We start from the raw sequence: 17,685 nt of genomic DNA on the forward strand, positions 1-17,685 counted from the left end.
CCCCAGCAAAGAACGAAAAATGTTGTTCATTCAAATGTACAATTGACTTCATGATTTGTATTATTTTTTAAAGTTCTTTATGTACATTTTCTTTGTAATGTCCCAAGAATCATATTCTCCTTGTATCGTTTTTTATTTATTTGTTATAGTTTGTATTAGCAAGCACAGAAGAAACAAATAACTCAATAAGCAAGCCTTGACAATTCTACATTGCCTTGCAAATTGATGTAGAATTATTTTGGGGGAACTTAATTATCTCAACTCTGACCATGCCAAATTTTTGAATCCTTATCCTTACATTCTTCATCAATGATGGCCATCATGGTAATGAGTTCACGTTGTAAACATTATAAATTATGTATCTCATTAAGTAAGTAGTCATAATAAATATAAACAAATTCTGCACATTAAAAAGGAAAAAAAAAACAAATTTCTTACAAAATTATAATAGTCATCGTGCAACGCACGATCCTCCACTAGTATTTTGTATGTTAAATCCTCTTTTGAAGTAGTTAAAAAATTAAATTTTTTAGCAAATTTTGATTTAAAAAAATGATAAAAAAGTTATGATCCTCGTAAAATGTTTGGTTAAAATTAATTTTTAATTTAAAATTTATCAATTTTTAAACTACACCGAGAGCTTAGCCAAACATGTTAGTAGGCTGTACTGGTTTCAAGACTCTAGTCTTAGTCCACTTGTCAATTCTTAAAAACATACTATTACAGGTGGTGCTCATATGGAGAATTGGGCACCGAATTTAGCACTGCCTCTCTCCCTCTCTCTAACACACACACAAGCACACAGGGAGAAACGAGAATGGAGTCATCCCTTTTGTTAACAAATCTCATATCACTTCAAGCAGAGATAATTTCCAACTGTGTAATAGCCCTTGTGTCACCCATTATCTCTTTGATATCCCTGATTTATGACTCCTTCCACCGGGCGAAGGAGGAGAAAGAAACAATCGAAACCGCCGGGCAAGCGGCTGCCGGAGTCCCCTCCATCGTCGTGCACAGCGGCCTCCTCCTACTGAGGAAGATGGCTGTGGGGTTTCTTGGTGCTGCATATGTGTGCATGGTGCTGATAATAGTGATGGTTGTGGCTTTAGTATTGGGTGTGGGGGTGGTGAGATTATGGATGGAAGAACCTGTTTCTATTAGGGAAAATTTGCATTTTGATTATACCGATGTACATCCAACCGCTGTCTTCCATTTTGGTGGTGGCGCCGCCGGAGGAGGAGGCGGTGGTGGTATCGGCAGAGTACCGGTTGGGCACACGTTTTATGTGTCCATGGTTCTTTTGATGCCGGAATCTGATTACAACAGAGAGATTGGAATATTTCAGGTGCGTATGTATTTCTTAAGTTCTTACTTTTTGCTTCATCTTTCAATTAATATCATAACATTCATTTGATATTTGACCATTAATCTATGGGCTTAAGAGACAGTATTGCTCCTAACACAGAAACTCGTTCTTTTAGTTAACTGCTGAATTAATATCAACGAAAGGAGATGTCGTGGTAAAATCAAGTCGTCCTTGCATGTTACACTTCAGAAGCCGGCCGATTCGACTCGTGAGGACATTTATTATGGGCATCCCCTTGTTATTAGGGATTGTCACTGAAACTCAAAGGATTTCGATTCCTGTATTGAAGCACAAGGAAGGTTGTTATACAAGAACAGAAGAAATCAGAATAACTTTGATTCCTCGGGCCGGAACGATGTTTCTTCCACAGTTTTATGATGCTGAAATTGTCTTGAATTCTCAGCTTCCTTGGCCAAGAGAACTGGTTTACAGATGGAAATGGACATTTTACGTTTGGACTTCTTTATATATATACATCATGCTTGTGGTGCTGCTTGTTGTTTTCTTTAAGCCCATCGTCTTTCCTGTTATGACTATTCCTTTTGGCAATGCTGGTGAGCAAAATTCGTCCATTGAAGTGTCGAAAGAGCCACAAGTGGAAAGGGAGGTGTCGGATTCGATGAGAAGATGGCAACGAAGCAGAAACAAAAGAAAGGCAGCACTGCTTCGTGGGCTGATGCCCGAACCCATTGGTTCATCGGCTTCCAGCATTACAATAACCAGGGAAGAGACAGGAGCGAGTTTCGAGGAAGGTGCCGGAGATTCTGAATCTGTATGTTTTGAAGGATTTGACGAGTAGATGTAAAAAGTTGTGTTCGAAAGGTTTTATTTCTAGTTGTCTGCTGTACTTTTGAAATTGTGTTTTTAAATTCAGTTAAAACTTCTAAATTGATTTGTAATCGTCAGAAAATACACTTCAACAACTTTGAAAGATTCAAAAACGGATTAAATGGATAAAATTTACAATTTAATTTATCAATCATGCTATTTGTACATTTTATTTAACATCAAGTTTGACATTGTACTACGTGTCGTAACATGATTAGACAGTTTTTAAAAACTAAGCACTTTTCCGTCAACAATATTTTGATTTTTCAAAGTACGTCAAACTTCATGTACAATGTAGAATGTACAAAAAGCTTTATTCTTAATTTATATACTCAAATTGAATATTCAAAGATACAAAAATTAGCTGTAGCAAAACTTTGAACATTTTGGAAACCATATACAACTTACCTTATTGTAATAGTAAAAAATTCTTAGGACTACCCTATTTTCTTTCTAAAAGAAAGGCACGAGCGACTCGACTCGTAAAAATGGGGCTCATGGGCAGCTCACGAGTAGAGCGGGCCTCGCCGAGCTCGGCTCCCCTCATGGGCTCGTTTGAACGAGCCGCTCGGTTCGTGGCTCGTCCAGCCACAAAATTTAAGTGACCATTTTGGTCACTTAAAAAAGTGACTTCAGTGATCGAAACGGTCACTGAATTTATTAATTTTTTTAATTCCCCCCTTCTACTATAAATAGCTCTTTCCCTAAAGATTTTTTTTTCATATCAATTGCTACTTCAAATCTCCAACTCTCTTTTATTATATCAATTATCGAGTTTTTACTCTCTTGTGCTGAAAAATATAAAATATCAATTCTATTTTTACAGTTTATTAGTTACAATTTCAATTTATCCAATTCTCAATTCTCACAATCTCACTACATTTATATTCTTCTAGTTAAAATTTTATCATAAACAATCAAACAAATGAATCAACACTCATTTGTTGAAAGCTTGTTCGATACAGGATGTGGGCCACATTATGGCGAATTGCCTAGGACGCTGTAAAGTCAATTTCCAAATGAATTTGCCGGTCCAAATGACCTACCGATACCTGAAATATCCACGGTCGGGGAAGCCACAATCCAATTGATTTGGATGATATTAATGTTCCCGAAGCGGAACATGAGGATGAAGATGCTGAATTAAACGTCCCAGATGCGAAAGGAAAGTGAAAGGCCAAAAAACAAGCAAAATGTTGGGATCAATTTAAGTTGATTTCAACGGAAAAAGTCGTTGATGGCCTTGCAGAATCTAAAGCAGTATGTAGATACTGTCAACAATGATTGACATGGCAAAAAGGAATTGGTACCACCCATCTCAACCGTCACTACAAAGTATGTCCGGCCAGACATGGACTTCTTCCAGCTGGTCAAACACAATTGTAATTTGACAGTCCATGCATCGGTTCTACAACTTCACCCCTATCCTTGTGGGTGTATTCGGAGTATAATACTCGAACCGGAATGGTGAAATTTGTTGTCGCCACTGAGTTGCCTCTGGCTATTGCAGACAACCAACACTTCGTCTCGTTCATGAAAGAATATCTACAATCGAGGTACGTTGGGGTAAGTCGAAACACTCTTTGTGCCGATACAATAAATTATTTCAATAATTAAAAGCAACAATTAATTATAGATTTGCAATAATATGGAAGTGTTATATTTTAAACTTCTGATATATGGGAATTGATTAATAAAAGAGCACATATAGTTGCAACCGCACACTATATAGACTCACTTTGGTGCATGCATAAGAAAATTATTATTTTTAGAATTATTGAGTTTCCTCACAATGCTAATAACATATATAATGCTATTATTAGTATTGTTAGATAATATCATTGCGAGACTAAAATTCGATCTTTTACTTTTGATAATGCTAGTGTTAATAAGGTAGTCATCGATAAATTGTATAGGACACTTCAACTTGATTTTGGTAGGTATTTGTTTCATATTCGTTGTGTGTGTCATATCTTGAATTTAATTGTGTAAGATGGTTTAAAACATATAAATAATGAATTTCAAAGAATTAGGAATGTATTAGTATATATTATGATCTCTCATTGTAGAAAACAAGCATTTGAAGATATTTGTGCCGAACTAGGGGTGACGACTGCTAAAATATTTGTTAGCAATGTAGGGCATAGATCGAACTCTACTTGCTATTAAAGTCATGTGAAGGCTTCAAAAATTTAAGAACTGACTTTTATAAAAATAGACACGTTAGAAGTGATAACGATGGTATGTTAAATGAATCCGATTGGATTTTAGTTTTGAAAGTTAAACGATTTTTGACATCTTTTTATGAGACCACAAAGATTTTATCCGGCGTTTATTATCTCACAAGCTGTATGGTTCTTGAACGCTTTTATATAATTGCAAGAACATTCCATAAATTTGAAAATGATCCTATTTTTAGTGAAATTATAATTGCTATGGAATTAAAGTTTAGAAAATATTGGGAAGAATTGCCTATGTTATTTCCTTTAGTATGCGCAATGGACCCCGATATAATATTTCGAGAACTAAATACGTAATTGATTAAATCAATAAAGTTTTAATACTTGATACTCCTATCACCTATAAGAATTTAGAGCAAACATTATGTGGAATGTATGATTTATATGCGGAAAGAATGGGTGCAAATGTTAGTCGGGTACCCTCTGCACCTACTCCTTCTGCTGAAATTGAAGAAGATGATGTCGAAATAATGAATTTATTTTAAGCCATTAATACATTTAGATATGATGCAACTGCAATGTGTTCATCTTGTGCCATGTCGTCTTCATTTGCATCTCATCAAATATCGGTCGAAACTCAAAATGCGATGCCTGTCGAATTAATTGATTACTTCAATCATAATATGCTAACAGATAGAACAATTAAAAAAGTTCAGAAGAAGTAATTGAATTCTGGCGAAAGTATAAAAGACGTTGGCCAATTGTTTCTGCAATTGCGAAAGATCTGCTGACACCTCCGATTAGCACTGTTGTTTCGGAGTCTGCTTTTAGTGCAAGTAAAAGGGCTTTGACCAATATCAGGAGCCGACTGAAAGAAGATATTTTGGAAGCGTTAATATGCGTGAAGGATTGACAGGACGCTAATTTTCGATTACAAGATAAATATGCTGAAATTGCATGTTGGTAGGTAAGTGATATTTGATTTAATTATATTAATCAAAATTTCTTTATTTTTTAATCGTTAAATTTTAATTTTTTTAAAAAATTGTACACGTTACAACAAGTTGTTCGTGTACAAATTTTAACTCCGCCTACTTAAAATTGATGTAGTCGGTCCCAAACATGAATAAAGGAGGAGGGTTTACATTTTATCTACTTTAAAAAGAAATCAAAAAAAAATATTTTTTGTAAATGTATTTCAAAAAATAATTCGTCTTAATTATATAAATATTTTATACTTTATAAAAAGAATTACAATGTGATATAAATAAAAAAATAAAAAATTATTTTCGTTAAATTATTTGTATTTTTTAACACTTTTTATTTTTTTAAAAAGTGTTTTCTATTATTTCATTTATTTGTGAAACTCTTAAAAAAAATTGACGAGACGAGCCGAGACCGAGCTCGACTCGCCGTTATCTGATACAAAAGAAAAACAGAATTTTTATGGTTCTGCAGCTGTTGTCTGCAAAGGAGAACCAGATATACAAGGGGTTGTCCTTGTTAATACCATCAATAGGAACCCAAATGAGTGGGTTTTAGATTCTGGGTGCATTTTTCACACGTGTCCCATTAAAGATTGGTTTTCTGATTTTCTTGACTTGAATGGGGGGCAAGTGTAGATGGGAAATGACATGAGTTGTCAGATAAAAAGGGTTAGGAAAGATGAATCTCTTGATGGAAAATAATTTTGTACTCAAACTAGAAAGAGTGAGCTATGTACCTGAACTAAAAAGAAATCTAATTGCTTTGGGAGAGTTAGATGAAAACTATGACATAAGAATTCATAAAAGCTCTATCAAGCTAATATCTGATGATAGAAAAGTTGTCTCTGCTCCTAAGATCAATGGTATCTACACTCTGCAAGCTGAACTTATGGTAGGTTACAACTCTGCAGCTATTGATTCACAATGTGATAAGTCTTTGATATGGCACCGGAGACTTGGCCACATGTCTGATAAGGGAATAACTATTTTAACCAAACTGGGATTTTTGGGAAAAGATAACCTTGAAAAACTAAGCTTTTGTGAAGACTGTGTAATTAGTAAACAGAGTTAATTACCTTTTAAATCTGGAACTCACAAATCCACCTCTATTTTGGACTATCTTCATGCTGACTTGTGGGGTCTAGCATCCACTAATCCCCTTAGTGGATTTAGATTTTATCTACTCATAGTGGATGATTTTTCTAGAAAAGTAAGGACTTTTTTTATTAAAACAAAAATTTGATACCTTCCAAAATTTTAAACAATGGAAAACTATGATTGAAAATCAAACTGATAAGAAGATCAAGGCACTAAGGACTGACAATGGCCTTGAATTTTGTAATCTGGAATTTGGTTCTTTTTGTAAAAAATCTGGAATATTAAGGCATAGAATTGTGACATACACCCCTTAGCAGAATGGGGTAGCTGAAAGAATGAATAAGACCCTTTTAGAAAAGGTCAAATGTATGTTACATAGTTCAGGGCTTCCAAAATTCTTTTAGGGAGAAGCCCTAAAAACTACAACCTTTTTGATAAATAGAAGTCCTTCTAGTGCCATTAACTTCCAAATCCCTAAAACACTGTGGTCAAATACTTCACCAGATTATAGTAGACTTAAAATCTTTGGTTATGCTGCTTACTCCCATCAAAATGAAGGTAAACTTGAACCAAGATCTCAAAAATGTGTTTTTTTGGGATATGGGGAAGAAACTAAAGGGTACAGGCTTTGGCTTAAGAGTCAAAAGGGTTTTAAAGTGATCATTAATAGAAATGTTATTTTCAATGAGAATGAGTTTCCTTGCAAAATACAATCTGAAACTGAACCTACTGGATCTATACCTGTGAAAGAAACTGTTCTTGAAAATCCAGAAGATAATACTAATGATCAAAATGATTTTATTGACGTGGAGACTTCCCAGTCTGATATTAATCAGGATCTGAGTGAACCTGAAACTGAGACTGAATTTAATAATCATTCTCTCACTAATTACTAGCTAACAAGAGATAGAGACAGAAGAAATAGGATTCCATCCAGCAGATATAATAGTGATGAATTTGTTACCCTATTTTCTGTCCTAAATTCTCTAAATTCAGAACCGGCCACCTTTGAAGAAGCTATAACCTGTACTGATTCCAAGTTATGGAAAGATGCTATGAATGAAGAAATTGACTCCTTAATCAAAAATAAGACTTGGATCCTTGTCAACAAACCTAAAAACCAAAAGGTTGTTGACTGTAAGTGGATTTTCAATATAAAAAAAGGAGATCCTACCGCTGAAAGTAAAAGATACAAAGCAAGACTTGTTGCAAAGGGGTTCACTCAAAAGGAAGGAATAGATTATAATGAAATCTATTTTCCTGTTGCTAAATACACTTCTATAAGAATTCTTCTTGCCTTAACTGCTCATTTTAATTGGGAGCTTGATCAATTGGATGTAAAAACAGCCTTCTTAAATGGAGACCTTGAGGAGACTATTTATATGAGTCAACCAAAAGGTTATGAGGTAAAATCAACTGTGGAAAATGTATGTTTGTTAAAGAAATCCTTCTATGGCCTAAAACAGGCCCCCAGACAATGGTATAAAAAATTTAACTCTTATGTTCTGACTTTGGGTTTCATTAGGAGCAGTTATGATTCTTGTTTCTTTTTCAAAGGATCAGGTGTACCTGAATCTATTTATCTACTTTTATATGTAGATAATATGTTACTTGCATGCCTTAACAAATCTGAAATTGATGCTATTAAAGCAAAGTTAAAATCTGAATTTGAAATGAAAGACTTAGGGCAAGCTAAGAGAATTCTTGGAATGATTGTACATTAATTCTAAGACAATCTGCTTATGTGCATAAGATATTTGAAAGGTTCTCCATGCTTGATTGCAAACCTGTTTCTTTACACTTTCCAACCATTTTAAATTGTCTACTGAACAATCATCAAAGATTGATAAAGAATGGAAAGAATTTCTTATGCTAACACTGTAGGATCTGTTATGTATCTCATGGTATGTCCTAGACCAAATTTAGCTCATGATATAAGCATATTAAGTCGATTTATGTCTAATCCTGGTGAACTACATTGGCTTGCTATGAAATGTATATTGAAATATCTGAAAGGAACATCTAATTTGGGCCTATTGTTTAAAAGATGTGATGATGACATAATTCTAAAAGGCTATACTGATTCAGACTTTGCTCGTGATTTAGATAAAAGGAGATCAACTTCACCTTATGTTTTCACTTTGTGTGATAGTTGCATTAGTTGGAAATCACAATTGCAAAAGCTAGTGGCTTTATCATCAACAGAGGCAGAATATATAGCTACTTGTGATGCTGTTAAAGAAAGTCTTTGGTTGAGAGGTCTTCTGAATGAATTTGGCTTTATAAATAGCTCTGTCAAAATTTATACTGATAATCAAAGTGTCATCCATCTTAGCAAAAATCCAATGTATCATGATCGCACAAAACACGTTGATGTTAAATTCCATTTTGTTAGAAATATGGTTGAACAATGTCTAATTAAGTTAGAGAAAATTTCAACTGAATATAATCCTTCTGATTTGGGAACTAAGGTTCTACCCTTAAACAAGTTTAAAAACTGTTTGAATATTCTAAACATTGTTTGAAGGGTATCATTTTTAGAAGATTCTAACTGAAATTATTTTTGGGTACTAATTTCTGTTTTTGTTTTTTTACAGCAGAATAAGAGCAAATGAAACAAGTAGTAATCTAGCCACTAGAAATTGCCAAGAAGTGTTCAGCAAGGTGGAGATTGTTGAGCCCAAAATAAAAGTGCCTCACATTCTTGGCCCCTCTAAAGCTATTGGGCCGGGTTTATTGAAATGGTCTTGATCCAATTACTAAAAGAAACATGTTCTCTTGAAATGCGATTTCTGCCTTCTTTGAAGATATGATCTGGTCATACATCTGGCCATCTCCTCACCATTGATCAATAACTTTTTGACTTACTTGATTAAAACATTTTGGACGCTTCATTTTCTCTTCGAGAGAGATATATTTTGAGTGCCTTCTAGGGTTTCTCTTTTTCTCTCAAACCACCGATATTTTCTGAGTGAAAATTACTTCTGTAAATCTAAGTGATTTTGATACTACACTTGATGTATAATTATGATACTGCTTCGTGCGAGTTTTTGGTGGTGTTGTGATAGTTGTGTGTGACGCGAGATCAAAAACAGTGAAGAAACTTTGTGTTTCTTGGTACATTTGTAACGTTCTTGGTTCTTTTTCTAGTGGATCTAGAGCTAAATTTACTTTGTATATGCTCAATGTGGTGAGTAGGTCATAAAACTGAACATCCGGGCCTTTGTGGCGAAAAAATCCTTCGTGTTCAATTTCTATTTTTCTGCAAATTTAATTTTTCAGTGAATCTTGCGATAATCGGTATTCGTTTAACCTCTTGAGAACTTACAACCTCATTGGTAAAAACTCTCAAATTTCACAAGTATAATCTCCTAGTTTTCATTACCTCTTTCCTTCAACACCCAACAAATTTGATATAAGACCGTAGGAAGAAAATAAAAGCCATATTCAACCAAAGCATGTATCAGTTTCTCTGCTTGCGCAGAAGCAGCGCTATCAGAATTGAATACACATGCTATTATGACAGCATCTTTTGATCTATCTGTTCTGTTATGTCCTGTTCTTTTCATTGCCCAACAGAAAATTGCCAAATGTTATTTGTATTAATTGTAGCAGCATATTTTCTATACAAATAGCAGATCTCAAACATGTATTGTAAAAAAAAAAAAAAAAGGTTGAACCCCAACCTTAGGGGCCCCCACCGACCCTGCCCTGGGCCATCGTGGAGGAGGTAAATCGCAGGATGTGCCTCCCAGGAGTCAGGGTGGAGAGCACATGGATAGGCCAAGGCTGTTAACCCATATGGTAACTCCCGCTTGCAACAGAGCCAATTCCACCTTGCGGGGAATCGAACTCTGCACACTGCCGCGCTGAGCCCTATCCGCCCTCCCCTTTACCACTGGGAGATATGCCCTGGGGGCCAAACAAGTATTGTATCATAGTACCCGTAGCCGAGCATGTGTTGGGTGTTGATCCAATTTACATGAAGTGATGCAGTTGTTCCTACATGTGACCAAATTCCAAAACTTATTGTCGTTAATTGAAAACATAAAAACCTCATAAAATTATTATTTTTTAATTGAATTTTTACTTATTTGTTGTGAAAATAAACACCCAACTGCATAGCAAACATGTGTCTAGTAAAAACTGAACCAAATCCAACTTCGACCATTAAGGTAGACCCAATTTTATAAAGCACAGACACTCATATCAAGACTCTACATCCATTTTCAATACAATTATGCCTCTTATACACTGTCGGATGATAGCAGTGTTGACAATCTGTCTATGTGTAGAAATTCTGGCCATTGATTGAAAACATTATTTTTAAAATTAAGATATAAAAATTTGGCAACTCACATAATGTCAAATAAATTGTCAAATTAATGTATATATAGCATGATTGTATCCAATATGCCTTGTGTTAAATTAGCTGCCAACACTACGACAATACTTCCAAGATGTGTACTACATGGACTTTTATTTTTATTTTTCCCTCCTAACACGAGTAATATATTATATATATAAATTAAACTTTGGTATGGATTAAAACAAAAATATTAATCTAAATCAAAATTAACAATTAATTTTAACTACGTATTTTATAAACGAGTTAAATGTCATTTTTATATAATCCACTTGGCTGGGTTCTAACTTTATATGAATCCTTCGATTGCGTAGGGTAAAAAAAAGGGAAGAAGAAGAAAAAGTTATTTTAGTATGATAAATAGCTACTCATTCTTATAAAAGACTCCACAAACAAAAATCAGAACTGAAAATTGTTTCAATTTTATTACAAAATAAAGATACGATATACAAACATACAATTTTTTAAAATTTAAATTAACATCCCAATACTTCCATGTCCTACATTTTATTTTTTTAAAAACCCTGTATTTGTATCCTACATTTTTAAAAAACCTCGTGTCAACATGTCCATGCCCAGCTCTTAGTGTCCTTGCGCACTCGTATAGGGGAAATTTTACAGGATGGTATACAGGTGCTCACGTGGTGGAGATTGATTTGTTGGTTTAACTTTGTGTTTTGTCCAAAATCTAATGAAATTGTGCCACCTGTAAACCAGTCTATAATTTTCTGTGCACATATAGCATCACTCTAAATAAAAGCCAATAAAGTACATAACAATGCATTTCCATACTGAGTTATAATTTAAAATCCAAATCAAATACTGTAGTCTATATCATAAGCTAAACAAATTCATAAGAACATTCCTCATGTAACTAACATAATCAACTTAATGGTTTCAAGGACCTCTTCTCAAACAAGTTAATTATTTTTCAAGAAACTGAAAATCTGCATGAATTACCATATTCTTGGCCATCTGCATTTCTAAGTCAACTTGTGAATGGTTTTCATATCAGCTGCTTCGCTCAGAGTCCCTTTCTCCACATGATCCCACCACTTGAACAGGAAGTTGTCAACGACTAGTCGGAACCATGGGGACAGCTTAATACCACCCTCACCAGCATCTGCTTTTCTCAACAGCTCTTTCAACTCTTCTTTATTCACGTACTTGATATCAGCTACCTCATCGGGATTCGGGTTGACATTAACATCCCGAACAATGAAGAGAAGGTAATCAACTACAGAAAAAAATGAGGTGGATTAGACAATACCACATACATGAGCGCATGTAGAGACAACGAGAAAACAACAAGTAAACGCTTGGTATGTCAGCATTATAATAAGGGAAGTGCTACATGTACATAATTGTGTCCATAATTACACATGGCACTGAATCCAACCTTTAATAAATCTCACACATGCACATTAACAATCGGATGATTGCTACATCACATTATGAATACATCAACTACAGAAAAAAATGAGGTGGATTAGACAATACCACATACATGAGCGCATGTAGAGACAACGAGAAAACAACAAGTAAATGCTTGGTATGTCAGCATTATAATAAGGGAAGTGCTACATGTACATAATTGTGTCCATAATTACACATGACACTGAATCCAACCTTTAATTTAAATCTCACACATGCACATTAACAATCGGATGATTGCTACATCACATTATGAATATCATTATGTGCAATAATTATGTACAAATAGAATTTTTCTTATAATAAACAAGATTTTTTCTTTTTCCTTTTTTTTTTTTTAATAATACTATCGATGACCATCCCATCTTACAAAACACCGCACTAAGTGACTGTTTTGTTATAAGCTATGAAGATTGATAATTAAAGTGTCTGTGACAACAAAAGATCACTATCACACAGAGCTTGAATATAAATCAAAGTACGTATTATTACGTTCATGCTCTCCCCACTTTCCATCGGATGGTGCTTTGTACAGGATGCGGCCCAATGGTGTGAACTGATCAACTGGGACGTCTTCAGCAGGAATACCCAGTTCATCCAAGAGCTTCCTTCGGGCAGCATTCCTCACCCCTTATATTGGAAATTCAAATACGGTGAATAAAAAGATAGGCAATTATTTCTGCAATTGAAATAGAACAGAATAAATACCAAGTGCATTCTCAGGGATAAGCTCAGACTCTCGGTAAAGAGGGTGGCTGCAGCAGGTGTTCGTCCACACCAAAGGAAAGGTGACTTTTGTTGCAGATCGTTGCTGCCATTAACAAACAGAAGCAAAAGTGTTAGCAAGCCATCAGCATAGATTATTACAGTTTCTTACTTGGGAATTCCACACACCATTCTAAAGTTGCCAGTCAAAAATTAAGTTCCCTCGGTGGATTTCACTAAATAAGACATTTTTATTTGAAAATTTTGTCAAGGGTAAATAGGCTTGACGAATTGAGAAGAAGCAAAAGAAAAAGAGAATAGCCATGGTGATGAAGCCAGTCTGGGATAATGACTGATGCACACACTTCATACTCACCTGTAAATGTGTTTCTACTTCTGTCACAAGCATAAAGACATACAAACAGTTATTATTGTGTTCATAGAGCTCATAATAACTGTCAATTATCAAAAGCGATTGGACACATATCTTACTTTATATAACTATTAGTAATCAATAATAATCTTTGTGTTTAAATAACTAAATGAAGTGCCCACAGGACAATAGGAAGAATATTTTCAGCTAATCAAAAATTTGTAATCTGCTCGCATGCCAACGTCATTTACTATAGCTCAATTTTTTTATGATAAGCAAGCACGCATACAGATCTGATAGCTTCCAGAGCACTATGCTCAAAACCTTATACGCTGCATTTGAAGCTTAACTAATGTATATAGCCATGAAATAGCATTCCACACTTTCAGATGAATGTCTCATCACGAGCCACAAAAATGATCTATATATTGTCTACTTCATGATTGAAGATTGTGGGCAATAACTATGGTTGTCAAGAAGCGTTTAATTTGGTAACCCAGAAGCAAAGACCACTAAATTTGCATTTCTCCATAAACCAATCCAAGCATAGTTTCAAACAGTAATTATATAGTACACAGTTGTAAGTCAAGAGTTAATCACTTCCCAGAAAGTTAGTGTGAATCAACTACTGTCACACTTTTAAGTCTAACATCTGGACTAGGAAGCATGGCATACCATTAACTGCCATATAATCTTAGAATTCAACATGATTTAAGTGGAAGAATTGAAATTAAATCTCTATTGTTGCATTTTATAAGAGGTTGCATCAACTTGTCTTTCAACCTTCTAACATTCTTAATTTCCCATTCTTACACAGTATTTGTAGCTCTGATATAGAACAAACAGGGAAAGCAAATGATCTAGTCTTGGCTTGATGAAATTTGAAACAAAGAACTGGAGGTTCAGGATAAGCATGTCGAACTGGAAGCTAAAGAATTGTTTATCTGCAAAGTAAACGAAAGGATTGAAAGAAGAAAGAAGGTTTTTCAGACACCAGTTAAGGTAGTAATATCGAGGAAGGTTGCAGGCGGAGCTGGAGACTGGTCAAGGTTTTAGAAAGTAAGTAATAGTGAGAGGGCTAAAGTAGTCAATGCAGCTCTTGCATAAGTTACGTTTACACACTGCCTCGCATGTTCAAAATAATAGTACATCTATGTTTGGCCCATTTATAAAATGTTTATAAACAATCAAGTCACTTCTTATTCCACCATTCATTTCTAAATTCTAACTATATATAATTTAAACTGTTGATAAACACTTCCCAAACATGCAGCAACAGTTCGTTTTCCTCGCACACAAAATTTTGTTGTTAGTCATTCTGGGATATTTAATTTGAATGAAAGGAAGCTTTACTAAGAATTTCTGTTTTATAATATTTCCCAATATATCTGATAATATTTTTTGTACATTAAATCCCATATATTTTCCTAAAAATATTATAACATATCATTGAGATGCATAATTCTTGAAGGAAAAGATAAGCTTTTAAAATCCAATTAGGCTCCTAGTAGCATAATGCATCCAACACCCCTATTGACACATACCTGAAGCAACAGTTCATATTTTGTGTTAAAGAGAAACACACTGAAAGCTCTGTGCAACAAATTTTCCGATTCAATCTTCTCCATCAGGTGACCTGCATGTTAGAGATGTAGAAAAGCCAGCACTATAAATAAATTTGATCTACATCAAGCAGAAGAAAGTAGAGGTCATAAAACATGTGGCAACAAAAGCCTAAAAGACAACAATTCAAGGAAACACAATATCCAGTTGCAAAGTCACATAGAAAGAATAGACGAAATAAAACTGTAGCCTAGAAGGCTAGCATTGTCAATTGTCAGTTCGGGAATAACGGGATGACAAAACTTTGTCTCAGTGATAACATTGAGTAACATAAAAGAAAACACGAGACAAAATCCAATTTTAACCCAAAGTTCAATTTAGCAAGTGAACAAAGAGTACAAATTTTTAACCTATTCTATTAGTGACGTCGATAAAACCCAATTTCTATCATATTCTCAAGGTGTCTGAATTACTTGTATAAAAAGTACTATTGTTAGATTATGGGTACATCTAGGGACGTCAACGAGCCAAACTAAGCCAAGCCCAGCCCAGCCCGAGCCTAAAACTTTCGGCTCGAGCTCGGCTTGGTTAAAATGGTCGAACTTTTTTACGAGCCCGAGCTTTTGCTAGGCCAAAAAATTTTGGCTCGACCCAAGCTTTCGGCTCGGGTTTTTTTTTTTCCTGGGCTTCCTTGGCCCTTTTTTTTTTTTTTCCCCTCTTTTGTTCGCTGCCTTTTTAAGGCAGCAAATTCTGCCTTTCTAAAGGCAGAATTATTGCCTTTTTAAAGGCAGCCAATTGCTGCCTTTAAAAGGCATTTAAAGAAAGCAATTGGCTGCCTTTTTAAAGGCAGAATTCCTCCTTTTTTTTTTCGGGGGCTCGTGGGCCGGCTCGGGCTCGGACCTTGTCCTCAAAATGGGGCCCGGCCCGAGCTTCGGCTTGGTTGCTCCGAGCCACGAGCCATTTACCATGGTTTTTATGACATCAGAAGTGTTGCAAACATCACTGTCCAAATCTTTTCATGGTTTTTCTATCAAGAAGAGGAAAATCTTTCAACTCTTAGATATTTGATTCCCCCATCTTTATGTGTAGTAAAGTATATCATTTACCATATAATATTATTTTATTGACCACAAGCAAACAAAAATAAAATCCATGGGAGTTTTTGAAATGTTCAAATGATGAAGATCTGAGAATAAAACCCATTTTAAACGAATGTTGTAAAATGCCGTATGCTATTAATGTCATATAATTTTTCCTTTTTATCCTAAGAAACTACGCCTGTGTTTAGTTCGGATAAAAACTAGATTTTTAGTAGATTTTAATCAAAGTTGGTGAAATGTGTAATTGAAAAGTTGATAACATTATAATCCCATGAAATGCGTGATTAAAAAAGAGTTTTCGAATTTTTTTTTCAAGAAATGAGGGAAAAAACAGGGGTTAAGGATCCTTCATTTATTGGTGTAACCCTTTTAGGTCATTAAGTAGTGAGACCTCTATGCCTAATAAAATTAAATATCATGTATATGTAGAACTGTCAACTCGGGATTTGTTCAACCATGTCTGCTGTGAAATTACAACTAATCAGTAGTTAAACAACAAAAATTTTCCTATGAATTTTTCGAAGGTAAAAATGTAGGTCACTATCCACAAAAATTTCATAGGTTTTACAGTGTGATCCCCAGAAAATCTGTAGTTAAAAGTGTGCGTTGTTTACCTATGAGACTTCCGTGAGTAAATCCATGTTTTTAAAACAAAAAAAAAAAAAAAAAAAAAAAAAAAAAAAAAAAAAAAAAAAAAAATTCCGAGCCAAACCCCTAATGTGAATGCAATATCAAATGCCAGCATAACCCAGTACGCAAGCAAAAGTTATAAAGTTTGAAGCACAACTTTCGATAGAACATTTCGAAGGTTTTGTTTAGATACTGTATTTCAGTGCGGTAAAGGAAAGAACAATGACAAAAACATTCTCTCCCTTTTTTTTTTTAATTTCTTCTGAAAGCTCTAGATTCTCTTTTCAATTTATTACGAGGGGAAACGTGGGAATTCGATTTTGACTGTTTTTTTCCCCTTCCTTGCCACTGACTAAATCCAGGAACCAAAAGTGTCTGAAATCATGATCCAATGAATGTAAGTCTAAAGAATTGATTAAAGCATGGAGAAAATGATAGATAATCATGTATGGTCAGTATCTTACTAAAATAAATTACGAGGTTCCTGATTCTGGGCATTCCAATTCCAGAATCTAATAAAAGGAGGAGTTATCAAACCAAAATAGGATCCTAATAGGAACGGTTAAGAATTGATTGTTTTTATTAGTGACTAATGTAAAATCTCGTATCAGAAACTGATCTAAATAGTTTCTGTGATCAAATCAAGATAATCGAATAAATTATTCTTTGTTGAATGTGAAAATCCCAACTTACAATTGTATTTGGTATCATGACCGATGACACTATCATTCTCATCCACCAAAATACACCTGCAGTGTGCCAGAGCCATCAAAAGTGAAATAACTGTTACTAATTGACACGACAGCAGAAGATCTAATAAATCTTCAATCTGATGTAAAAATAAAAAAAGTGTGGGGGGGGGGGGGGGGGGTGGGGAAGGGGGGCTACAGCCCAGCCCAGCCCCCCCCCACTCCCCCAATCCGTCTCTGTCTGATCAATGAATAAGGTGATAAACTAGATTGTAGATGAACCTCATAAAGAAAGATCGCAACATGTACTAATCAATTATATATCTTATATACTTACAAAAACAAATGAGATTTTGCTCGTAAATTA

At 34.7% G+C, this 17,685-nt stretch overlaps 2 protein-coding genes across 2 annotated transcripts in view; one reads left to right on the plus strand and one right to left on the minus strand.

The window, feature by feature from the left end:
- Positions 1 to 762: 762 nt before the first annotated feature.
- On the plus strand, positions 763 to 2,288 carry LOC111370326 (seipin-1). The gene is made up of 2 exons (XM_022992000.1): positions 763 to 1,345; positions 1,482 to 2,288. The coding sequence occupies exons 1-2, from the start codon at positions 818 to 820 to the stop codon at positions 2,163 to 2,165; spliced, it is 1,212 nt and encodes a 403-aa protein (XP_022847768.1). The 5' UTR covers positions 763 to 817; the 3' UTR covers positions 2,166 to 2,288.
- Positions 2,289 to 11,580: 9,292 nt separating this feature from the next.
- LOC111370918 (isopentenyl-diphosphate Delta-isomerase I-like) overlaps positions 11,581 to 17,685 on the minus strand; it is a 7,215-nt gene continuing 1,110 nt past the window's right edge. The window contains exons 2-6 of the mRNA XM_022992821.1: positions 17,323 to 17,378; positions 14,881 to 14,972; positions 12,967 to 13,069; positions 12,751 to 12,888; positions 11,581 to 12,061 (exon numbers count right to left, since the gene is read on the minus strand). Of these exons, the coding sequence (XP_022848589.1) occupies positions 11,808 to 12,061; positions 12,751 to 12,888; positions 12,967 to 13,069; positions 14,881 to 14,972; positions 17,323 to 17,378 (643 nt within the window). The 3' untranslated portion in view covers positions 11,581 to 11,807. The remainder of the gene's footprint in view (positions 12,062 to 12,750; positions 12,889 to 12,966; positions 13,070 to 14,880; positions 14,973 to 17,322; positions 17,379 to 17,685) is intronic.

This window comes from Olea europaea, chromosome 21 (genome assembly GCF_002742605.1).
Source record: "Olea europaea var. sylvestris chromosome 21, O_europaea_v1, whole genome shotgun sequence".
NCBI lineage: Eukaryota > Viridiplantae > Streptophyta > Magnoliopsida > Lamiales > Oleaceae > Olea > Olea europaea.